Below are 23,202 nucleotides of genomic sequence, written 5' to 3' on the forward strand. Positions count from 1 at the left end.
CTGTTGGATAGCTCCAATGATTGAAGTAATAAAGATCTAAAAGTGTGGAAGGAAAGGCTACATCACCACTGTAACAGAATACAGTGATCCCTCTATTATCGCGAGGGTTCCGTTCCAAGACCCCTCGCGATAATCGATTTTTCGGGATGTAGTGGTGTGGAAGTAAAAACACCATCTGCGCATGCACGCCCCTTTTTCCATGGCCGCGCATGCGCAGATGGTGTTTTTACTTTCACACCTGGGAAGACCCAGCAGCTGAGGAGCCGCCTGCCTGCCCGCTTGTCCGCTTGTCCGGCCGCCGCTTTTCCGCCGCCTGTCCGGCCGCCGCTTTTCCGCCGCTTTTCCGGCCGCCGCTTTTCCGCCGCTTGTCCGGCCGCCGCTTTTCCGCCGCTTTTCCGCTTGTCCGGCCGCCGCTTGTCCGCCGCCGCTTGTCCGGCCGCCGCTTGTCCGCCGCTTGTCCACTTGTCCGCCCGCCGCAGCTGATCTGCTCGGCAGCGCAGTAGCAGCGAGGAGCCGAAGATGGGGTTTCCCCGTTGCCCACGCAAAGGGGAAACCCCATCTTCGGCTCCTCGCTGCTACTGCGCTGCCGAGCAGATCAGCTGGTGGGCGGCCGAAGGAACCTTCCCTGGGTGCTGCCAGCCGCTCGAGAGCAAGAGGGGGAGAGATAGAGAAAGAGAGAGAAGGAAAGAAAGAGATGAGAGAGGGAGGAAGAGAGTGTGAGAGAGGAAGAAGCAAGATAGAGAAAGAGAGAGAGAAAGAAAGATGAGAAAGGAAGGGAGTGACGTCATCGGGTGAAAAAATCGCGATATAGTGTTTCGCAAAGATCGAGATTGCGAAACTCGGGGGATCACTGTATAGTCACACTAGTAGCCATTTTGACACAGCAAATAAAGTAACCTTGTAACCTTAGTTAATTTTGGAAAAGCAAAGGAGGTTTTGACTTGATGAATAAGGGACCATCAGGGAATCCCAAATTTATAGGAGTTTTTTTTAAAAAAAGCCCTGAAAGAAGGCAATGGCAAATCAGTTGGATACGGTTGTAAAAAGAAATGCATTGAGATGCCCAAATAACCACAAGAATTTGAGCAAAACTGGGGGAAATCTTGAGTTTACTTGCAGTATAAGTTTTTTTGTTGTGAAATGGGCAGTTATATAAATTTTATAAAATAAATAATTTATCTTGGTTACCTGTATTAAATTTATAAAATGAATAATTGCATAAAATATATAATAATAATAATAATAATAATAATAATAATAATAATAATAATAATAATTTATTACATTGTATGCCACCCTTATCCGAAGCCTCGGGGCGGCTCGCAACCGGGTTTATAAAATATAGGGTTTATAAAAAAGATTATGAGTTACTGATTCAATTATGACGTCTGAGCAGATTTATAAACTCTCTTGATAAAAGAGACCATTGAATCTATCCACCTTCCATTGATAGGAAAACATTGAGATTTGCCAGTGTAAAAGCCCTTCTGTGAAACAGATCTAAAATTATAGATAATTGAGAAATAATGAAAGGAGGATCCATTAGCTCATAGTACTGGAAATGATGTCGGTTCTCTCTTTTGTAACTCAAGATCTAAAATTATTTTTTCCAAGACAAGCATAGATACAAACTGTGGGGTAGGGGGAATAAAAATGTATGAAAAAAACTTTTTGTTGAAGGGAAGAGAAAAAAGATGTGTTAGGTCAAATCAAGAATCTGACATTCACAGGATTTTTCTTTTTCCTTTTTCCAAATGTTCAACACTGCCTAATTCTGGCATGGATTTGATATATACATACCACTGGATCATGGTCAACTACACATTAAATTTTCATTATTCGTGACATTTTCAATTAGACACATTTTAGAAATCTAGGCTATAGATAGATAGCATCAATCTAATAAATCAAATAAATAGAAAATTATTTCCTTGATAAGCTAAGAATAACTAAAGTGGATCATTCTTATTATTCTAAAAGGTATGGAAATTTATTAAGCAATGTCTTCTATTTACATTTATTTATTTATTTTTATTTATTTTATTTTATTGGATTTGTATCCTACCCCTCTCCAAGGACTCGCTTGGGTTGCCAGTACAGTGGAACCTCAACATACGAGCAGCTCTACGTACGAGCTACTCGAGATAAGAGCTTGGAAGGGAGCGACATTTTTGTTCGCCTCCCGAGCTCACATCCGGAATACGAGCCGAGAGGAGCCGCGCCCCCCTGACACTTTCGGCAGCTTCCGAAGACGCTGGAAGGAAGGAAGGCAAGCCAGCGCCCGGCTCCTCTCGGCTCGTATCCCGGCACTTGGTAAGCGGAGAGGCGTTCGCCTCCCCTGCCGCCACACTCTGGGGGTCCTTGGCTTCTGCTTGGAGGTGGGGGGATCCGAACGGTGGCAGGGGGACTGTCGCCGGCAAAGCCTTTTGTTTTTTTTAATTCCGAGGGGCCTAGCAGGGAGATCGGGAGCGCGTGCAACCGCCCGTGAACCCCCGACATTTCCAGCACCCCCCCGAACCCCCAACCCGGGCTCGGGGGTTGCTAGAAAGCTCCCCCAGACCGGCTGCAATCTTTTCAAACATGCGCACCGCCTCTCCGCTGACTCCTAAAGCCAGGAAGTTCGCCAGGAGTCAGCGGAGAGGCGGTGCGCCTGTTTGAAAAGATCGCAGCCCGCCTGGGGGAGCTTTCTAGCAACCCCCGAGCCCCCAACCCGGCTGCGATCTTTTAAAACCTCCGGAGGATCCCCATCCCGGGTGGAGCAGCCTGAGAGAGCCGCAACACACCGACACACACGCGGCTCTCTTTCCATTCTTCTCTTTCCCCGGATCGCTTGCTTCCCCGGCCAGCAAGCCGGCTGCCTGGGAAAGCAAGCGATCCGGGGAAAGAGAAGAATGGAGAGAGAGAGCCGCGCGTGTGTCGCGGCTCTCTCAGGCTGCTCCGCCCGGGATGGGGATCCTCCGGAGGGGCGCACGGGAAGGGCTTAAGCCGCCGCCTTTTCCCTTCCCCTTCGGAGCCCGAGAGGGGGAAAGAGAAGAATGGAGAGAGAGCCGCGACACACCGACACACGCGCGGCTCTCTCTCCATTCTTATCTTTCCCCCTCTCGGGCTCTGAAGGGGAAGGGAAAAGGCGGCGGCTTCTCTTTTCACCTCTCGGGCTCCGAAGGGGAAGGGAAAATGCGGCGGCTTAAGCCCTTCCCGTGCGCCCCTCCGGAGGATCCCCATCCCGGGCGGAGCAGCCTGAGAGAGCCGCGACACACGCGCGGCTCTCTCGCCATTCTTCTCTTTCCCGCTAAATCCTGTGGCAGCAAACATGCTTTGGGGGGTTGGCTGGGGGGGAGAGAGTTAGGAAGGTCCTACTTCTTCTCCCCCCCAGCCAAACCCCAAAAGCATGTTTGCTGCCACAGGATCTAGCGGCGAAGGGACGTGAAGGAATGGAAAGCTGAAACAGCCCCGTTTCAGCTTTCCATCCATCCACGTCACTTCGCCGCTAAATCCTGTGGCAGCAAACATGCTTTGGGGGGTTGGCTGGGGGGGAGAGAGTTAGGAAGGTCCTACTTCTTCTCCCCCCCCCAGCCAAACCCCAAAAGCATGTTTGCTGCCACAGGATCTAGCGGCGAAGGGACGTGAAGGAATGGAAAGCTGAAACAGCCCCGTTTCAGCTTTCCATCCATCCACGTCACTTCATCGCTAAATCCTGTGGCAGCAAACATGCTTTGGGGGTTGGCTGGGGGGGAGAGAGTTAGGAAGGTCCTACTTCTTCTCCCCCCCAGCCAAACCCCCAAAGCATGTTTGCTGCCACAGGATCTAGCGGCGAAGGGACGTGAAGGAATGGAAAGCTGAAACAGCCCCGTTTCAGCTTTCCATCCATCCACGTCACTTCGCCGCTAAATCCTGTGGCAGCAAACATGCTTTGGGGGGTTGGCTGGGGGGGGGAGAGTTAGGAAGGTCCTACTTCTTCTCCCCCCCAGCCAAACCCCAAAAGCATGTTTGCTGCCACAGGATCTAGCGGCGAAGGGACGTGAAGGAATGGAAAGCTGAAACAGCCCCGTTTCAGCTTTCCATCCATCCACGTCACTTCGCCGCTAAATCCTGTGGCAGCAAACATGCTTTGGGGGGTTGGCTGGGGGGGAGAGAGTTAGGAAGGTCCTACATCTTCTCCCCCCCAGCCAAACCCCAAAAGCATGTTTGCTGCCACAGGATCTAGCGGCGAAGGGACGTGAAGGAATGGAAAGCTGAAACAGCCCCCGTTTCAGCTTTCCATCCATCCACGTCACTTCGCCGCTAAATCCTGTGGCAGCAAACATGCTTTGGGGGGTTGGCTGGGGGGGAGAGAGTTAGGAAGGTCCTACTTCTTCTCCCCCCCAGCCAAACCCCAAAAGCATGTTTGCTGCCACAGGATCTAGCGGCGAAGGGACGTGAAGGAATGGAAAGCTGAAACAGCCCCGTTTCAGCTTTCCATCCATCCACGTCACTTCGCCGCTAAATCCTGTGGCAGCAAACATGCTTTGGGGGGTTGGCTGGGGGGGAGAAGTGACGTGGATGGATGGAAAGCTGAAACGGGGCTGTTTCAGCTTTCCATTCCTTCACGTCCCTTCGCCGCTAGATCCTGTGGCAGCAAACATGCTTTTGGGGTTTGGCTGGGGGGGAGAAGAAGTAGGACCTTCCTAACTCTCTCCCCCCCAGCCAACCCCCCAAAGCATGTTTGCTGCCACAGGATTTAGCGGCGAAGTGACGTGGATGGATGGAAAGCTGAAACGGGGCTGTTTCAGCTTTCCATTCCTTCACGTCCCTTCGCCGCTAGATCCTGTGGCAGCAAACATGCTTTGGGGGGTTGGCTGGGGGAGAGAGAGTTAGGAAGGTCCTACTTCTTCTCCCCCCCAGCCAAACCCCAAAAGCATGTTTGCTCCCACGGGGAAGGGAAAAGGCGGCGGCTTAAGCCTTTCCCTGTGCTTCGGAAGCCGCTGACGCGCCCCTCTGACGGTGTTCGGCGGCTTCCGAAGCACAGGGAAGGGCATTGAAAAGGCGCGAAAAGGTCCAGGAGGGGGAGAGAAAGAGAAAGAGAGAGAGGGGAGAGAGAGAAAGAGAGGGATAGAAAGAGAGAGAGAGTGAGAGATGCTCAGTGAGCCTTTCTTTGAAGTTGCCTTTCTTTCTTTCTTTCTTTCTTGCTCTTTTTCTTTCTCTCTTTTACCTTCCCTTCCTCTTTCTTCTTTTCTTTCTCCTTCCCACCTTCTACCCTCCCTCCCTCCCTTCACTCATTCCTCTCTAACTCTCCCCTTTCATAAGTTTCCTTGCTTCCTTCCTCTGTTCCTGTCCCTTCCCCCTTTCTTTCTTTCTTTCTTTCTTTCTTTCTTTCTTTCTTTCTTTCTTTCTTTCTTTCTTTCTTGCTTTCTTGCTTGCTTGCTTTCTTGCTTTCTTGCTTTCTTTCTTGCTCTTTTTCTTTCTCTCTTTTACCTTCCCTTCCTCTATTTCTTCTTTTCTTTCTCCTTCCCACCTTCTTCCCTCCCTCCCTCCCTTCACTCATTCCTCTCTTACTCTCCCCTTTCATAAGTTTCCTTCCTTCCTTCCTCTGTTCCTGTCCCTTCCCCCTTTCTTTCTTTCTTTCTTTCTTGCTTTCTTTCTTGCTCTTTTTCTTTCTCTCTTTTACCTTCCCTTCCTCTATTTCTTCTTTTCTTTCTCCTTCCCACCTTCTTCCCTCCCTCCCTCCCTTCACTCATTCCTCTCTTACTCTCCCCTTTCATAAGTTTCCTTCCTTCCTTCCTCTGTTCCTGTCCCTTCCCTCTTTCCTTCCTTCCTTCCCACCCTCCGTCCATTCATTCACACATTCCTCTCTTGATCGCTTAAAGCCAGTCCCTGCTGCAAAAAGGGTTGGGGACCTCTGTCCTACAGGATTGGGTGGCAGAGAAGTTGAACATATGTAAATTTAAAAGTTTAAGAAAGTTTACAAGTTAAGTGAAAGAAACTTCATTATTCATTTATATGTACATGTACATTTCTTCATTAAAAACATGTATTTTTGCATAATTTAGACTAACTTTGTGAGTTTTTTGAGGGCTGGAACCAATTAAAATTATTTACATTAATTCCTATGGGGAAAAGTTGTTCGAGATAAGAGCTGCTCGACTTAAGAGCCCAGGTCCGGAACGAATTAAACTCTTATCTCGAGGTACCACTGTATGTATCTATAACATTCTGCATTGGCTTATGGAAACAAACACTGTTAGGACAAAGTAAGTTTGTAGAATATAATTCTTATTTTAATTCCTACCCACAAATATGTGTTCATCAAACAAAATTAATAGTTTGCATCTTTTATTCTTAAATAAAATGTTCAGAAAAATACCACCCACAAAATTATTCTGTACCTCATAGTATGAATTCCAGAAGATTCTACAGAAATAATTGTTTCAATTTGTTTCACCTGACTAGCCAGTTCCATTATCATCTGTTTATGTGAACATATGAAGGGTCTTCACTCAGGCCTTCGATGAGGAAGAGTGAGACCACTCATTTAATTGGGTTTTCCATCTTTATCTCTTTTTTTTACATTTTAATATTTTTTTTTGAGAGTTGGGTGGCATACACGTTTAACTGCTGCTGCTACTGTTACTAATACTAATTATAATAGTTAAGAAAAAGGTTAGATGTTCGATGCCCACAAATCACCATAATTAGTTGTAAGCAGATTACACACCTAGTCTTTATTTATATAAAACATTTATATAACCAACTGTGGGCAGCTCCCAATTAGATGATAAAGCCTTTCAAGATTTTTACCACCTTATAATGTAATTTTTTATTCTCAGAAAAGTTTAAAATATAATTAATGATTTCGAGGATACAATCAAATGCATACAGTTCAAATATACATAAATGTATGTATGGTTATGAAATAGTCAGTGCTTGATTGTAATGAGCTATTGGAGTATGAGTAGACTTGGATGTTCTATCACATACTTTATATGCAGCTAATTTATATTATTGTTTCAGATGCTTTCAAAAGCTATCAAGAAAAAAATGAATAAGATAATCTGGATCTTTATTGATCTATGGATTTCAATTCCTTGCTAAAAGGTCTAGGTAGTTAAAGGTTAGGCAGATTATTCTAAAAATTATGATTATAATTGCAAGGAGCTTCAGACCAGGCTGGAAACACAATCAGGTATTATCTAAATATTTCCAAGGAAAAGAAATGGAATGTGCATTAAGTTTAATCTTTCAAAATCTGTGAATATTTTTATCTTCCTCAATCAGTGCCATACATGTAAAAACACAATTTGTACAGAATGGATACCAATGGAGGATTATCCCCAAATTTATGAGAATAATTATCAATTATCCCAAGACATTTCACTTTAGATTAGATAAAAATACACTAAATGTTAATAAAAAATATAATCTTCTTAAATGAGATTATATTGAGATATTTTATAATAATAAAATAATTATATGACTATGACTTTCTGTTCACCTTTTAATTTTTTACCACTTTAGCCAGGGCTCTTTTTGTTATGATTTCCACACTACCATAAAATGACAAGCAGGGTTTTTTCTATATATTTTGCCCGCATAAATGTTTTATAATACAGAACTCATTTAATGCTAGATATTACCAGTGAATGCTGTTAACAATGTTTCAATCAAAGGCTTTTAGTCTGACAGCTTAACTGAACAATCCATTGCAGGATTTTGTAGGAAAGACAAATTCCCTAGTTCCTTTATTTCAATGGCATAATCTTCTTAATTGCTGAAAACCTGAGTGAAGATCACTCATTATGGCAATAATGGATGAAAAGAATATAATTATTTTCTTTCATTATCTCCACAAACATGTCCAATCAGTTTTGGAGGCTGGTCGAAAGCTTATTACATTTTGGATCATGAAAAGATTAAAAAATAAATAATTCCAAAGTCAAGTGTAATAATATATTATTATTATTATTAATAACAATATATTAATTGATTTAATACAATTATCAAATTAGTATAGTTATCAATCATCCCAGTAAATTAAGATTTTAATACAATTGTTGCAACTTTCAGACAAAATCAAAGGCACATTAATAGGATGGGATCACAGGTAATTTTTATGGAGATGATATACAACATAAAGGGATCCTCTTCCAAAATATAGCTCATATTCTATTTACCGTTGGAGAAAGTAAGAAAGTAGAATTTTCAACAGCTCCTTACTAGAAATTTGCATCAGAGAAGCAGATTCAATATTGACCTGTTCTATGCTGTGTAGAGATTTTAAAGATGAATAGCGCTTTGAATTGGGCTTGGAAGATTGGCAACAATCTTATTAAAATTGATTTTATCCTGAAGAATTGGGTCTGACCCTAAGTAATGACCTTCTATAGAAGTTGTAGCGTTTAAATTGTTTCAAAGATAGCTCTATATAAAATGTAATTGTCATAGTTCATCTATATGTCTATTTTAGAAACATAGAAACATAGAAGACTGATGGCAGAAAAAGACCTCATGGTCCATCTAGTCTGCCCTTATACTATTTCTTGTATTTCATCTTACAATGGATATATGTTTATTCCAGGCATGTTTAAATTCAGTTACCAACCACGTCTGCTGGAAGTTTGTTCCAAGGATCTACTACTCTTTCAGTGAAATCATATTTTCTCACGTTGCTTTTGATCTTTCCCGCAACTAACTTCAGATTGTGTCCCCTTGTTCTTGTGTTCACTTTCCTATTAAAAACACTTCCCTCCTGAACCTTATTTAACCCTTTAACATATTTAAATGTTTCGATCATGTCCCCCCTTTTCCTTCCGTCCTCCAGACTATACAGATTGAGTTCATTAAGTCTTTCCTGATACGTTTTATGCTTAAGACCTTCCACCATTCTTGTAGCCCATCTTTGGACCCGTTCAATTTTGTCAATATCTTTTTGTAGGTGAGGTCTCCAGAACTGAACACAGTATTCCAAATGTGGTCTCACCAGCGCTCTATATAAGGGGATCACAATCTCCCTCTTCCTGCTTGTTATACCTCTAGCTATGCAGCCAAGCTATGCAGCCAAGCATCCTACTTGCTTTTCCTACTGCCCGACCACACTGCTCACCCATTTTGAGACTGTCAGAAATCACTACCCCTAAATCCTTCTCTTCTGAAGTTTTTGCTAACACAGAACTGCCAATGCAATACTCAGATTTCCCCAAGTGCATTATTTTACATTTGGAAACATTAAACTGCAGTTTCCATTGCTTTGACCATTTATCTAGTAAAGCTAAATCATTTACCATATTACAGACCCCTCCAGGAATATCAACCCTATTGCACACTTTAGAGTCATCGGCAAATAGGCAAACCTTCCCTACCAAACCTTCCCCTATGTCACTCACAAACATATTAAAAAGAATAGGACCCAGAACAGACCCTTGTGGCACACCGCTTGTAACCTGTCTCTGCTCAGAATACTCTCCATTAACAATAACTCTCTGATGTCTATGCTTCAGCCAGCTTGAAATCCACTGAACTATCCAGGGATTAAGTCCAATCTTCACTAATTTATCTATCAGCTCTTTTCATCCTATATCAGAGTCTGAATCCTCACTGAAAAAGATCCAGATAAACCATTACCCTTAGAATTCTCTTTAATGAATCCCTTCTCCTTTCTCAACAGCAAAAAGTGGAAGTGACAGAGATTGCATATTTGATGGAGAACTTTATCAAAGGTTCTCAAATCAAGAGATTTCATCAAAAGAAGTTACATCACTCTTCTTTTCAAGCCAGGTGGCATCACTTGTTAATTCAACGAACTTCTCAAATTCAGTTAATTTATTTCCTAGTTTCCCAAAAGGATCAGGAAAACATGGATTTAGTTCATGCTTCGTTGTCTACATGGCAACCCATAGATTCTCATCTGAGAATCTTACAGATATCTTATAGCCACTGCCTCTTCCCCTTTCAAATTTTCATGCTTGCTGTACAACATGAAACCTGGCAGGGCAGATTTACAATAAGACTATTTCCCTGCCATTAACTAGTGAGATCTTAGTAATAAATGCCAGATCTATGTGTTCTTATGTTCTCATATTTTAGATGGATAAAGTCTTATTCAGCACAGAAATAGTTCATCAGAAACAAAGCCAAAGGGCTCATTATAGTTAATTTTATAAAGTTTTATACAAACCAAAAGTAAGAACTGTGAATGACTGAATCCTTTGCTAAAATATTGAATAAACTTTAAAATATTAAAAGAAAACACTTTTCCTAATTTTCCAGAAAGTAAATTTGGTGGGAATATGAGAGTAAGTATCTTCCTGGCTACTGATCTCTCTTTGTTAATCTTATTTAAAAAGGCTTTTGTTATATAAGCTGATTTTCTTGTTTTGTGGTTTTTTTACTCTCTCTCTCTCTCTCAGTGCGTGCACATACACATGCATATATACATTCATACACGCATATCCCAGGTTGGTAAAGCAGTGAGACAAGGCTACATGTTTTCCTTTTATTTATTCAACTTACAATATTTGTTTGTTTGTTTGTTTGTTTGTTTGTTTGTTTATTTATTTATTTATTTATTGATTGATTGATTGATTGATTGATTGGATTTGTATGCTGCCCCTCTCCGGAGACTCGGGGCGGCTAAGAGCAATAATAAGACAGCGTACAATAATAATCCAATAATAAAAACGATTAAAAACCCATTAATATAAAAACCAAACATACATACAGACATACCATGCATAAAATTTTAAAGGCCTAGTGGGAAAGAGTATCTCAATTCCCCCATGCCTGGCAGCAGAGGTGGGTTTTAAGTAGCTTACGAAAGCCAAGTAGGGTGGGGGCAATTCTAATCTCTGGGGGGAGTTGGTTCCAGAGGGCTGGGGCTGCCACAGAGAAGGCTATTCCCCTGGGTCCTGCCAAGCGGCATTGTTTAGTTGACGGGACCCGGAGAAGACTCACTCTGTGGGACCTAACTGGTTGCTGGGATTCGTGCAGCAGAGATAATCTGGTCCGGTGCCATGAAGGGTTTTATAGGTCATAACCAACACTTTGAATTGTGACCGGAAACTGATCAGCAACCAATGCAGACTGCAGAGTGTTGGTGCAACATGGGCATATTTGGGAAAGCCCATGATTGCTCTCGCAGCTGCATTCTGCACGATCTGAAGTTTCCGAACACTTTTCAAAGGTAGCCCCATGTAGAGAGCATTACAGTAGTCGAGCCTCGAGGTGATGATGGCATGAGTGACTGTGAGCAGTGACTCCCGGTCCAAATAGGGTCGCAACTTAATGTATATGCTGAATATACATTAAGGCAGAGTTTTTCAATTATTTTCTGTTACCCTCCCCCTAGGAAGAAGTAAACATTTCATGCCCCCTCCACCGGTATGATTGTAATATTCAGCACGTTTTCGCTGAAAAAAATCAAGTGGTTTATCAGTGTGATTGGGGTGTAATGTGTTTAAGTGACAATTTATTTGGCTTCATGCTGTCCGCTGCCATCCATTTTTAGACACAGTAAACATACAGGTCTTTCCTCATCTCCCACCATAGTCACAGTGAAGCCTAGCGCTACATATGCTTTGTCATAATTTCCTCAGCTTTCAGGAGACTTACATTTGTCTCATTATCTCCATCTCTCTCCTCCTTTCTTTTAATCCCTGTTAAATATTTTTCCATGGTGTCTCTTAAAGGTTTGTTATCTGCACTTCATATCTTCTATTCTGTGCTGCGTGCTATTGTTCAGTGCAAAAAAACCCCTACTCCCTGCAGCAAAAAAAGTACGTTCCCCGGGGTCACATGCCCCCCTTGGCATTGCTCCGTGCCCCCCCCCAATTATTTTAGAAACACTGCATTAAGAGAACTAAATTGAAAGAAGATAAGCGTGATTTTAAAATTGGAAGAAGAAATATCAATATCTTACGCTATGCTGACAACATTACTTTGTTAGCTTAAAATGCAAAGAATCTGCAAGTTGTAATAAGAGTCAGAGTGCAGTAAAAGAATGGGACTAAGATTTAAATATTAAGGAAAGTAAACTAACAACTACAGATTCAACCACCGGCCTTATAATTGGCAATGAAGATACTGAAATGGAAAATCAATTTAGTATCAACCAAGCAATTGAAGTCCAAGCTTCAATTAGAGTGCCAAGATTGAGAAATACAGGTCTATTGGGATAGGAATGTGATTTTCCCCACATAGCCCATCATGAAAAATCTGAACAGAATGAAAAGTTCTGGAAATTTTAAAAAATAAAGCTAATGAATTAATTGCTCTACACTATGAGAGTCTACTCAAGTCTGCCATTCTACAGTTTAGCTTGTAGATTATATCTATTCTCCCTAGGATCAAATCTGAAATTCAGTAGATAGAAAAATAGGGTAGGAAGGGAATGCTTTTCCAAGACATTTTATAGCTACTTCATTGTTCATGCTTCAACAAATAACTAAAACTTATTTTTTAATAAACTATCTTCTACAAAAGTTTATTTATTGTTATTTTCAGTTTTGTGTAGTTGTGGAATAATTTTAAAAATTCTCTCTAATGGCTTTTTTATACTTTTTTAAATAGTCTGTTTCTCAATTTGAAGTGCATTGGATAGAAAGGTAGGATAGAAACACTTTAAGAAATAAGCATAACAACCAATTCTGCCCACAAAGTGAATCATATTGTTTTCAGTGAATGCCTTGGACAAAATTGAAGTCATACATCCTCATTGTCAGAGCTGGCTGGTTCCACAATCTTAAGTATATGGTTTTTTAACTGTGTTAAATAATAAATCTGCCAGAGTGTAAAGAGGAAAAGGATTCACACAGTGCAAATTTATTTGAGTGGCTGTAGAGTGCAGATCTGCCTCTAAGCATTAATGGAGAACAAAATGGTAAAACCTGAAAGTGCCTCTTTTTCAATAGTTTTGAAAACTATAACCTTACTTTAAAAGGGTTAAGGTTGCTTTTATTTTACCACAAACGAACAATTGCTAGCAATGTGGGAGATTCTTAACTCTAGCTAACATCTAATGAAAGGGATGATTTTAACATTTTAGAGATGTGTTAACTAATTCAGTTCGAAATGGTTGTTGAGATAGATTCTCATATATAAATATTAATACCAAATTAAATGCTATATAATATTCACAAAAAAGAGTTTTGTTGTGTGCTGTTTTTCTAGTAACTGCAGCGAGTTTCGTGGATATATTGTTTTTGCTTTGCTTCCAAATGCAACTTAATTTTTGCTATTTGATTTCTGTTATATTAAATTAAGAGCTTTGCTAGCAGGGTAGTGTTAAAACATGAAACAAGAAATATTCTGATATCTGAGTATTACTATCTGCAAAGACTTTTTAGAGTAACTAAATCATACTGTAGCTCTCACATTCAGCAATTCAATTCTTTTGAAAAGGCTCAATAAATTAATTTATTAAGTTATACAGGGGTCTGTGCTTAGATGTATAGAGAAAATAGGAACAATGATTTCTGTCATCACAATTATGGTTAGCAAAGGGATTCCTCAAATTAGCTTATGCAAATGCTCAATATAGACCAATGAAAAAAGGAAGTGCCAAGAACAGAGGATAGTGAAACAATAAACATTCAAAGGCTGATTTTTCAGGCATAGATATTCCTCCAAATATATCCTAGATAAGTCTTTGAATCATTAAAAAAAATCCAAAAAAAAACCTATTTAAAAAAAATGCTAAACCTAGACCCCATAATTATTCTTATGTAGGTCAGCTTAATTAAGAAATTGTCCTTAACATCTTATCTAAATCACACTTTTTATAATAAAAGTTAAGAGTTTCTTTACAATTGAAATACCAGTTGTCCCTTCTTCATTCTAGACTAGACAAATCTTTTTTCTCTGCATCTCTCCAGCTCTTCTCCATTTTGCTTCCAAAGTACTAAATAGAATACTATTGCAGAACAGCTGAGAAAGTGCATATTCATAAAAGCAGATTGGTTTTTACAACTACTTTAGAAGGAAGATTCATGCATTTAAAACTTTTTGTTGATCTTCAAAGCTGACAATTCTTTCTGGGCAAGGTACTTCGAATTTCATAGCTCATGCAAGTCATTTGGCTTCACTTCTGATAAAAAAGCATCAATGATCTTTTGCAAACATGCATTTCTGTTGTGAGCCCTAATAATTTTTACATTCATGATGTGTATACATATATCTGCTATTATTACTAATCAAGAATATATCCTATTTTTAAAGTTTGCTATTTCTCTTTGGGTATATTTGCAGCATAATTGTATTATAACTGGAAAAGAAATTAAAATTTTCCTTATTATTTTATAGCATTTTATTCACTTCAACCTTGCTATTTGTTAGACTTTCGCATTTATAAGATCAATTAAAACCAATTATTTCTACTTGAAATCTGAAATACGTTAATTTTTTTCATCAAAGGCAGACACTTTTATACCTCACCTTTTCAAAATATTGATCACTTAACATTTTATAGTAAAAATGGAAAATGAAATTTTTCCTTTGGTCTTGTGGATACTCTATCATCCTTCTCAATTACCGTATATACTCGAGTATAAGCCGAGTTTTTCAGCCCAAAAATGGGCTGATAAACACAACCTCGGCTTATACTCGGGTCATTGACAAAGTCACCACAAGAGGGCGCCATTACTTGAGCCAGAGCGAGGAGGCACCAGCTTTTGTCCCCTCTCCCACGCCGTAGGAGCTGTGGGAGGGGTGGAGCTGGTGCCTTCTCTCCCTGGCTCAAGCAAAGGAGGCAGCCATTTGCTCCAACCGAGAGGGGGAAAAAGCAATGGGAAGCCGGTGAGGTCGTGTGTGTGTGTGTGTGTGTGTGTGTATGTGTGTGTGTGTATGCCCCCTCTCCCCCCCACCGTGAAAAAAGCCAGCTACCTCTTGCTGAAACCCGGAGGCTTTTTTTTTTTACTCCCTGTGTGTATTTGTCAACAGGTTTACAGTAACTATTCCTTGCTCTCTCTGCATTGCCCTTAGTTGGATTAAAAAGGCCCCCTGCTGTCAGATTCTCCTCCCCCTCCTTTGAAAGGATTTAAACTGTTTAAAAAATGATATTTTGTGGTAGTTGCTGTCCTTGCTTGGATAGGAACTAATAAGGCAAGAGCTAGACAGGAATTCCTAAAGTGTGTTTGTGGATCTTTAAAAGTTGCCTTTTATAAAGTGGGTTTGAGAGCAAGTTTCAATTAACAAGTATGAGGGGAAGCATTTTACATATTTTAAAAATGAGTTTGATTCTTAATAGGACCTGCATATTTAGGATACAAAACCACAAGAGCTGTCTGTGTTTTGCAAGTTTTGCTTGTCTCACTAGTCTGTCTGTCTGTCTGTCTGTCTGTCTGTCTGTCTGTCTGTCTGTCTGTCTGTCTGTCTATCATCTACCTACCTACCTACCTACCTACCTATCTGGTTTTCTATGCTGATAACCTCACAGCAGCTAATGCTGAAGCTCTGTTTGGATATACAGATTTATTTATTTATTTATTTATTTATTTAATTAATTAACTGGATCTGTATGCCGCTCCTCTCCAAGGACTCAGGGTGGCTCACAGCATATATAAAAACAGAACAATAATGTAAATCCAATTAATGATGAGATGATGAGAAGGAATCCTGTTTTAAATTTACAGAGCTAGTTTACTGGTTTTCTTTAAAATAAATATTCTAAAACATGTGATCTTCTGATGTTTCAATTAATGTAATTTTATTGGTTTCCATTTTTATAAGTTACCAGTAGCCACTGCATTTTCTAACCTCGGCTTATACTCGGGTCAATAAGTTTTCCCAGTTTTTTGTGGCAAAACTGGTGCCTCGGCTTATACTCGGGTCGGCTTATACTCGAGTATATGCGGTACTAATTCCAAATGTTCTCTCTCTGCTTTTAGTAATACAATTTCCAATACAAACTACAGTTGTGGGTCACTTTTTTTTCCAATTTCAAAATAAGAAGCAAAGTATAAATGCCTTTACATTATATCCAGGTCCCAATTCAGATTGAGCATACTGACAATTTGTACATTTATTTGAAGAAAGAATATGTTTAATTTATCCAGGATTATTGGGCAACATCATTTATTCATTAAGCTTGGGCAGCTTCTGTCTATCCTAAAACTTTCCTTACTGCAGCCTTTGCTTAAATCTTAAACCACCTCTTCTTCAGTCATTTTCCAGATTCCATCTCAATATCAGATATTCTTAATCATAATACATATCAGCATCATGAAATATGCTTATAAATAATGTCAAGAAGCTTCAATTAGTTCCAAATATATCAAAACGTTAAAACTAATATTTAAATTAACTTAAATATTAGATTTGTTTACATTGTATTATTATTGTTATTAGCCGCCCCGAGTCTATGGAGAGGGGCGGCATACAAATCTGATTAATAAATAATAAATAAATAAAATAGAGAATATTACCAAATCACAGGATGAACATAACCATTTCCCAAACTGTTCTGAGCCTAATAATAAAACATCATTTTCTTTTTAGTTCTATTACTAAGATTCTCAGATAAAACATGGTAAAAACAGCTTTCAAAATATATCTCTCATGCACTGGAAGAGTGCTGCCAGAATAATTTCTCTGAGATGTCTGTCTGTGTAAACTGATGCTGTGTTACTGCCTAAAGGTATAAAAACTGATCTTTCCTGAAACAAATGATGGGAATTATTATCATATCAAATATATGTTATTTACAGCCAACAGAGAGTCATTAGTGTTTTTCACAGTTGGTCTTCTTCCAAACATACCACCGGATCTGGCTTGAATGTACTATGAATTTATTGAGATTTGCAATCTCATATTCATATTCCAACATATCTTGTGTAGGAACGAGATCACCAATCAAGTCTTTCACCCTCTTTTGTCACAAGGTGAAGTGGAAATGGGAAAAGTGAGGTCAGTTAAATCACAAGGCAAATATTTACTAAGACTTGCACCAGAACGGTCTTGTCCAGTTCCTAAATCCAGTATTTATACCTCAGAAACATTGATCCGTCCTTCCTGAAAGGAGCATGTTGTTGGATCATGAGTGCATAGGTTTCGATATTTGCACCAGTGACAGCGAAATGCACTATTCACACAAGAGAGGCATCTGCCAAGAAAGAAACATAGGCAAATAGGTTTATTATTGATAATGCCTGATAAATAAGAGTATTATTGGTAAGTCAGCAAAGCTTTATATATTTTCTTAAACAAAACAAATACAGTACAGTGTTCCCTCGATTTTCGTGGGGGATGTGTTCTGAGACCGCCCGCGAAAGTCGAATTTCTGCGAAGTAGAGATGCGGAAATAAATACACTATTTTTGGCTATGAACAGTATCACCAGCCTTCCCTTAACACTTTAAACCCCTAAAGTGCAATTTCCCATTCCCTTAGCAACCATTTGGATCATTATTCACCATGTTTATTTATTAAAGTTTATTTAAAAAATATTTATTAAAGGCAGATGAAAGTTTGGTGACGACATATGACGTCATCGGGCAGGAAAAACCATGGTATAGGGAAAAAACCTGCAAAGTATTTTTAAATTAACATTTTTGAAAAACCGTGGTATAGACTTTTCGAGAAGTTCGAACCCGCAAAAATCGAGGGAACACTGTATTTCATTTGAAAAAAAGTTTGTAGTTCTCATGCACCATGCTAAAGATACTTTTAATAATTGGTAGAAAAATTGAACTTTGTGATAATCTCTTAGAACAGGTAAGAAGCATTACCATGTTTTCATGGCATTTTGCATATGGCCAGTGCCTTTAAACCAAAGCCATTAAGTTCACCTAACACAGGTTGCTATGCTTTTGGGTTTATCTTTTGTTTCAATATATCGTATCTTAGAATCTCAACAGCTAAGAGAATTTCCTGATTCAAATCTTATGCTTCTCTAAAATGTATTTGGTTGTCAAAGATATTCTCTAAATTTTAGGCTGCATGGTACAGATAAAATAACACCTGATTAATGCAAAAATTACTCAGTGAAAATCTGATATTCCCGACTGTTTCCAATCTAGAGCATATGCTCCAGAATCTTAAAACTCTTGTGCAAATAAAAAGGAAATGTTGCTGATTTTTTTGTTTTTAGTCTGAAGTGTTTATGAACTGAACCAGCTGAAATCTCAAGATACTTAGCCTATACAGGTTACCTTCCTAAACATCTTGCTCTTGTGTTTGAATAGACCCAAATGAGTTAATTTTGTTCCATCAATACGGCATATCAAATTTTAATGGATAGATTCATATAAGGGAAACATTTAAGGATGAAAACAGAACGACTAATCAGACCTCTGCTTTCTGATCAGGGAATCAGAAAAGAAGTATGATGATGAAAACATGGTATATGGTAACACCCTTAAAATTCGTGAAGGCAGTTTCCAATGAAATATTACTTCTCTCTCCTCAAAAAAGAAGACCAGCAAGAAAAGATAAGTTCATCTTCATATAGTCCTCTCCATTGCTTGTACAATAAATAAATCATGCCCAAATGTGTTACAGCTTAATAACACTGGCTTAATATACCCTTTCCTTAAACTTAACTAATTCTTACCAAATCAGGGAGAGTTTACTAGATTAATTAAAGAGACCAGTTTTTTCTACATGACAACTGCAAATTTTTGAATCCTCCCCACCTCCCATTTCCAGTCTTCACATAGAATGTGAATTCTATGAATGATTCCAGTATCTCAAACAGATAATTCTTCATTTTCAAATTTAAAAGTTCAGTATTTGCAAAAGACACATAAACTCTGTTTGTCCATCTTTAATCCTCAGCTGCACTCTGCTTTTTCTTTTTCTGAAATGACCTTAAAATAACTTATTCTAAATGATTAGAATAAGTTATTTTAAGGTCATTTCAGAAAAAGAAAAAGCAGAGTGCAGCTTAATGCAAATCTCATTAAGCAGCATTAACGTATTTAATTACTCACTTATTTGACACATTTCTCATTATTTTAAGTTCTCTTGACAGGAATTTTAATGACACGTGCTCTTTAGTTTCCATTTCCGCAGATCAAAATGAATCTTTATGATCTTGGCATGTAAGTGCTGCTGTTAGATTCTGATATTGAGCATATAATTTTATTATATGGGGCATTGAATATAGTTTTTTTATCATGAGTTGTAATACCTTGGAATGCTTTCTTACACTTTGAGTGGCCATTATTTTGTAAAGTTTCTAGTTTGGGTTAAAAAAATTATCTCAGCATAAAAGATTAATAAACTGTGAAATTTAACTTTTATAGTTTAGTCTTTCAGTAACTGAAGGTTTAGTGAAGTACTAGAAATTGACATTGAAATGACATAAAGCCACCCTGAATCCTTCGGGATTGGGTGGCATACAAATCTAATTAATTAATTAAATTTAAAAAATCTATTAATTTTTACCCAGGTCATCTGTTTATAGAAATCGTGCAGAACAACTTTGAAGAAGCTTAATTTAACATCATAATACTGAAACTACATCATAGAAGTGTCTTTGAAATGTAATCATTTTTCTAATGACTGTATTAGATGTCCAAGTAACACCTAAAAACTAATTATCCCAATTAAGCAAATAACTAACCATTTTTCTTTATGTAAATACTAGTGAATCCTAGCTAGGACGTTCTGAGCTTGATTACAAACTTTATACACAGCAATTTTGCAGTTCTTGCTGCAAAAAAAAAAATGGACAAAAATCTCTATTGAATTGTAAAGCTATTCATGAAAGAAACATGAGAAGATATCTTACAGCTGATGGGCACTGCAATTGTAAAATTTGAACTCTGTGCTGACAAACATCTTGCCAGTTTCTCTGGATTTCAACAGGAGCTCTATGCCAAACCAGTCTGGGAGAGAAAAAAAAGAAAGAAATTATTGAAACATTATGCACAAGAACAATTCTACAGATATTTTATGCATTTTTAAATTATCTTGGAATACTGTGTTCAGTTCTGGAGACCTCACCTACAAAAAGATATTGACAAAATTGAACGGGTCCAAAGACGGGCTACAAGAATGGTGGAAGGTCTTAAGCATAAAATGTATCAGGAAGGACTTAATGAACTCAATCTGTATAGTCTGGAGGACAGAAGGAAAAGGGGGGACATGATCAAAACATTTAAATATGTTAAAGGGTTAAATAAGGTTCAGGAGGGAAGTGTTTTTAATAGGAAAGTGAACACAAGAACAAGGGGACACAATCTGAAGTTAGTTGGGGGAAAGATCAAAAGCAACGTGAGAAAATATTATTTCACTGAAAGAGTAGTAGATCCTTGGAACAAACTTCCAGCAGACGTGGTTGGTAAATCCACAGTAACTGAATTTAAACATGCCTGGGATAAACATATATCCATTGTAAGATAAAATACAGGAAATAGTATAAGGGCGGACTAGATGGACCATGAGGTATTTTTCTGCCGTCAGTCTTCTATGTTTATATGTTTATATGTTTCTAAATCCTGTTCCTTCATCTTTATTTACTGATCTTTTAAAAGTATTATTTCCCAATGTTTAGTGGCAGAGTTGCATTTTTTCCTCAAACAAGGCAGAATCAAATTAATGTACCTCTATGTTAGGCCAATCTATTTTAGTGCAATAACTTATCTCTACTCTTTCAAGAAACATACTGGTTTACAGACTGGTTTCTTAAAATCTTCCAGTCAGAAAATAATGGTGCCTTTTTGAACTCTGAACCTTAAAAATCCTGAAATTTATAAACCAACAAGCCACATCTTCCTATATTTTCTCAGTATCTTTAATAATGGGTACTCCCATTATCCTACCAAGCAGGAGTAAAATAATAGTACTCCCGTTATTCTACCAAGGTAAGTCCCAAATCAGTTCTTTTCCCTCCAAAGCCATAAGTTTGTGTGGGGAACATTAGAAAATATAAAACACATTGGCTATGCCACTTCTAATCTGATTTCTGGGAGGTTAATGCAGAAGATTATATAATACTGTAATTTTGCTTAAAATTAATTTGATATTTTGTGGATCATTAGTATGGGAAACCCAGCTCTTCCCTTAACATTTTGAAAAATAGTTTTTGTTAATCCATTTTAAGATTATTTGTTGGGCATAGTGTTTTATGCATAAAGCAACTATATCCGTTATGGTGAATCTATGGCACACATGCTACAGGTGGCAGGTGGAGCCATATCGGAGGGCACATGAGGTGTTGCACTATGTTAGCTCCAGTGTGCATGCACATGGTGGCCAGCTGATTTTCTCTGAAGCCTCCTAAGTGTGAAAAACAGCACAACGGCAAACCGGAACTCCATTTTTCCGAACTTCTGGTTTGCCCATTGGGCCATTTTTTCACTGTCCCAGGATTCATTGAGGACTGTGTGCATGCACACGTTGTGTGCATGTGCAGGGAGCAATGTGAGGGTGCATATGCATTGGGGAAGGGAATGAGTGTGGGCACATGCACATGCCCTAGTGTGAGCACACACTCCATTTGGCACACAAATCAAAAAAAGGTTCGCCATTACTGAACTGTACTATATTAATTCTAGTTTAGAGCTGTATTTCTTGGGTAAAATAAATCAGGGAGTTGTTTGCATTTCCATAGCCCCGAATTTTTTCATGTTGCCCCAAGAATATGGGAATACATGGTACTGCTAGAATGTTTATACTGATGTAGTTAAAATTGATAAGTAAAAATCTTGAATGTTAATACCATATACCTAAGACAGGACACAAAGAAAGATATTCACAGTGGCTGGTACAAAATGATAGGAATCTTTTCATTTGAAAGTGCAAAATGACTAATAAAGGCGATAATAATTTTGAAGAACTAGGCAAGATTCAACCCTGATGTCTTTGAAAGAGTCCTTGAAAAACTGAAAAAGACTGAAAAAGACAGGAATGCACCCATTAATTAAATTGAAACATAAATTTACACTTTCTCTGCTGAGTTCTGTTCAAATCAGAAGCAGTTATTGTAATGCCATCCAGTGCCAGTGAAGAAAGATTGATGGAAATTGGCTGGCTGTGTGGTAGGCAACACCTGCCAATAACCACATCTTTTGAAATAGACAAAAAGATCATTTGCATCTTGAAACTGAATGCCAGCTGCTGATCTCTGTTATCCTCCCTCCAGGTAAAATGGCACATAGCCATGACTGCCATGAATTGCATTCACTTTCTTTTAGCCATTTGCTGGCATTTCTGCTCTATACGCTGCCCAGATCTTTCATGAACTTCTATGCATGCTTATTAAACACTCTCCTCAGAGAAAAGGCTACTTGTGAAGGAGACTATGTAAGAAACAAATTTCAAACAATTAGCTGTTTGGTGATAGTATGAGAGAAATCTTGATAGTAATTATAATAGCAAAGAAGGAACCCAAAAAAACCTTCACCCACTGATGGGGAGTGAGTCATACTTTAGAGCATGAGTAACACCCACACTAACTTCTCCTTTTCCCTGCTTAGATAACAAAAGACAGAGACCCCTAATGATAGGTAAGCTTAGCAAGCAGATGGCTTGAAGGCTGGCTTTTAAACGTGTGGGGTTCGAACAATCTGCTCGAAGCAGATTACACCTACTATGCAGAAGGCATAGATGTAGATGGCATTTTTCTTGCCTGCTTTTGGGATTAAAGCTTTGTCCAAAATCAAATGAAAAATAATAATTCCTTTATGAAAAGCATTCCCAGCACAATGTGGTTTTAGGCTGGAAGTTAAAGGGAGCAAACAACGTGACAAAACATTGCCAGAATACATCATGGACATTTATATTTTATTGTTACAGGTCAGATAGAAAACATATATTTGCTAGTAAACAGCATTGTAACTGACACCACAATGTCAGCACAGCATTAGATATTCAGGATTAGACCCACAAACAAACTGCCACATTTACTTAGATAGCACTATTACAGATCCTAGCAGCTTCAATCATTCCTTTATTGAGTAGTAGTAATCATTTGATCTATAGAGTAGTTTATGGCCACAATTGAGCCATAACATTACATTGCTAAGTGAGAAATTTGTTAAAAGAGTTTTGCCCTATTTTATACTTTTCTTGCCACATTTATTAATTGCAGTTGTTAAATTAGTAACATGGTAAATTGAATGAGGTTTCCTCATTGATTTTGCTTCTCAGAAAATTGCAAAAGGTGATCAGACCACTGCTACTGTCATACATGTGAGTCAGTTGTTAAGCATCACGTGAGCTACGATGCTGCAATGGTCATAAGTGTGAAAATGGTCATAAGTCACTTTTCTCAGTGTTACTGTGATTTTGAACA

General features: G+C 38.8%; 1 protein-coding gene across 2 annotated transcripts in view; it reads right to left on the bottom strand.

The window, feature by feature from the left end:
• Positions 1–23,202, bottom strand: part of PLXNA2 (plexin A2) — a 545,151-nt gene that overhangs the window by 189,684 nt on the left and 332,265 nt on the right. For both annotated transcript variants that reach the window (XM_070745594.1, XM_070745595.1), the window contains 2 exons: positions 19,696–19,792; positions 16,951–17,065 (listed from right to left, as the gene is read on the bottom strand). In XM_070745594.1, coding sequence (XP_070601695.1) covers positions 16,951–17,065; positions 19,696–19,792 — 212 coding nt within the window. The remainder of the gene's footprint in view (positions 1–16,950; positions 17,066–19,695; positions 19,793–23,202) is intronic.

This window comes from Erythrolamprus reginae, chromosome 3 (genome assembly GCF_031021105.1).
Source record: "Erythrolamprus reginae isolate rEryReg1 chromosome 3, rEryReg1.hap1, whole genome shotgun sequence".
Taxonomy (NCBI): domain Eukaryota; kingdom Metazoa; phylum Chordata; class Lepidosauria; order Squamata; family Dipsadidae; genus Erythrolamprus; species Erythrolamprus reginae.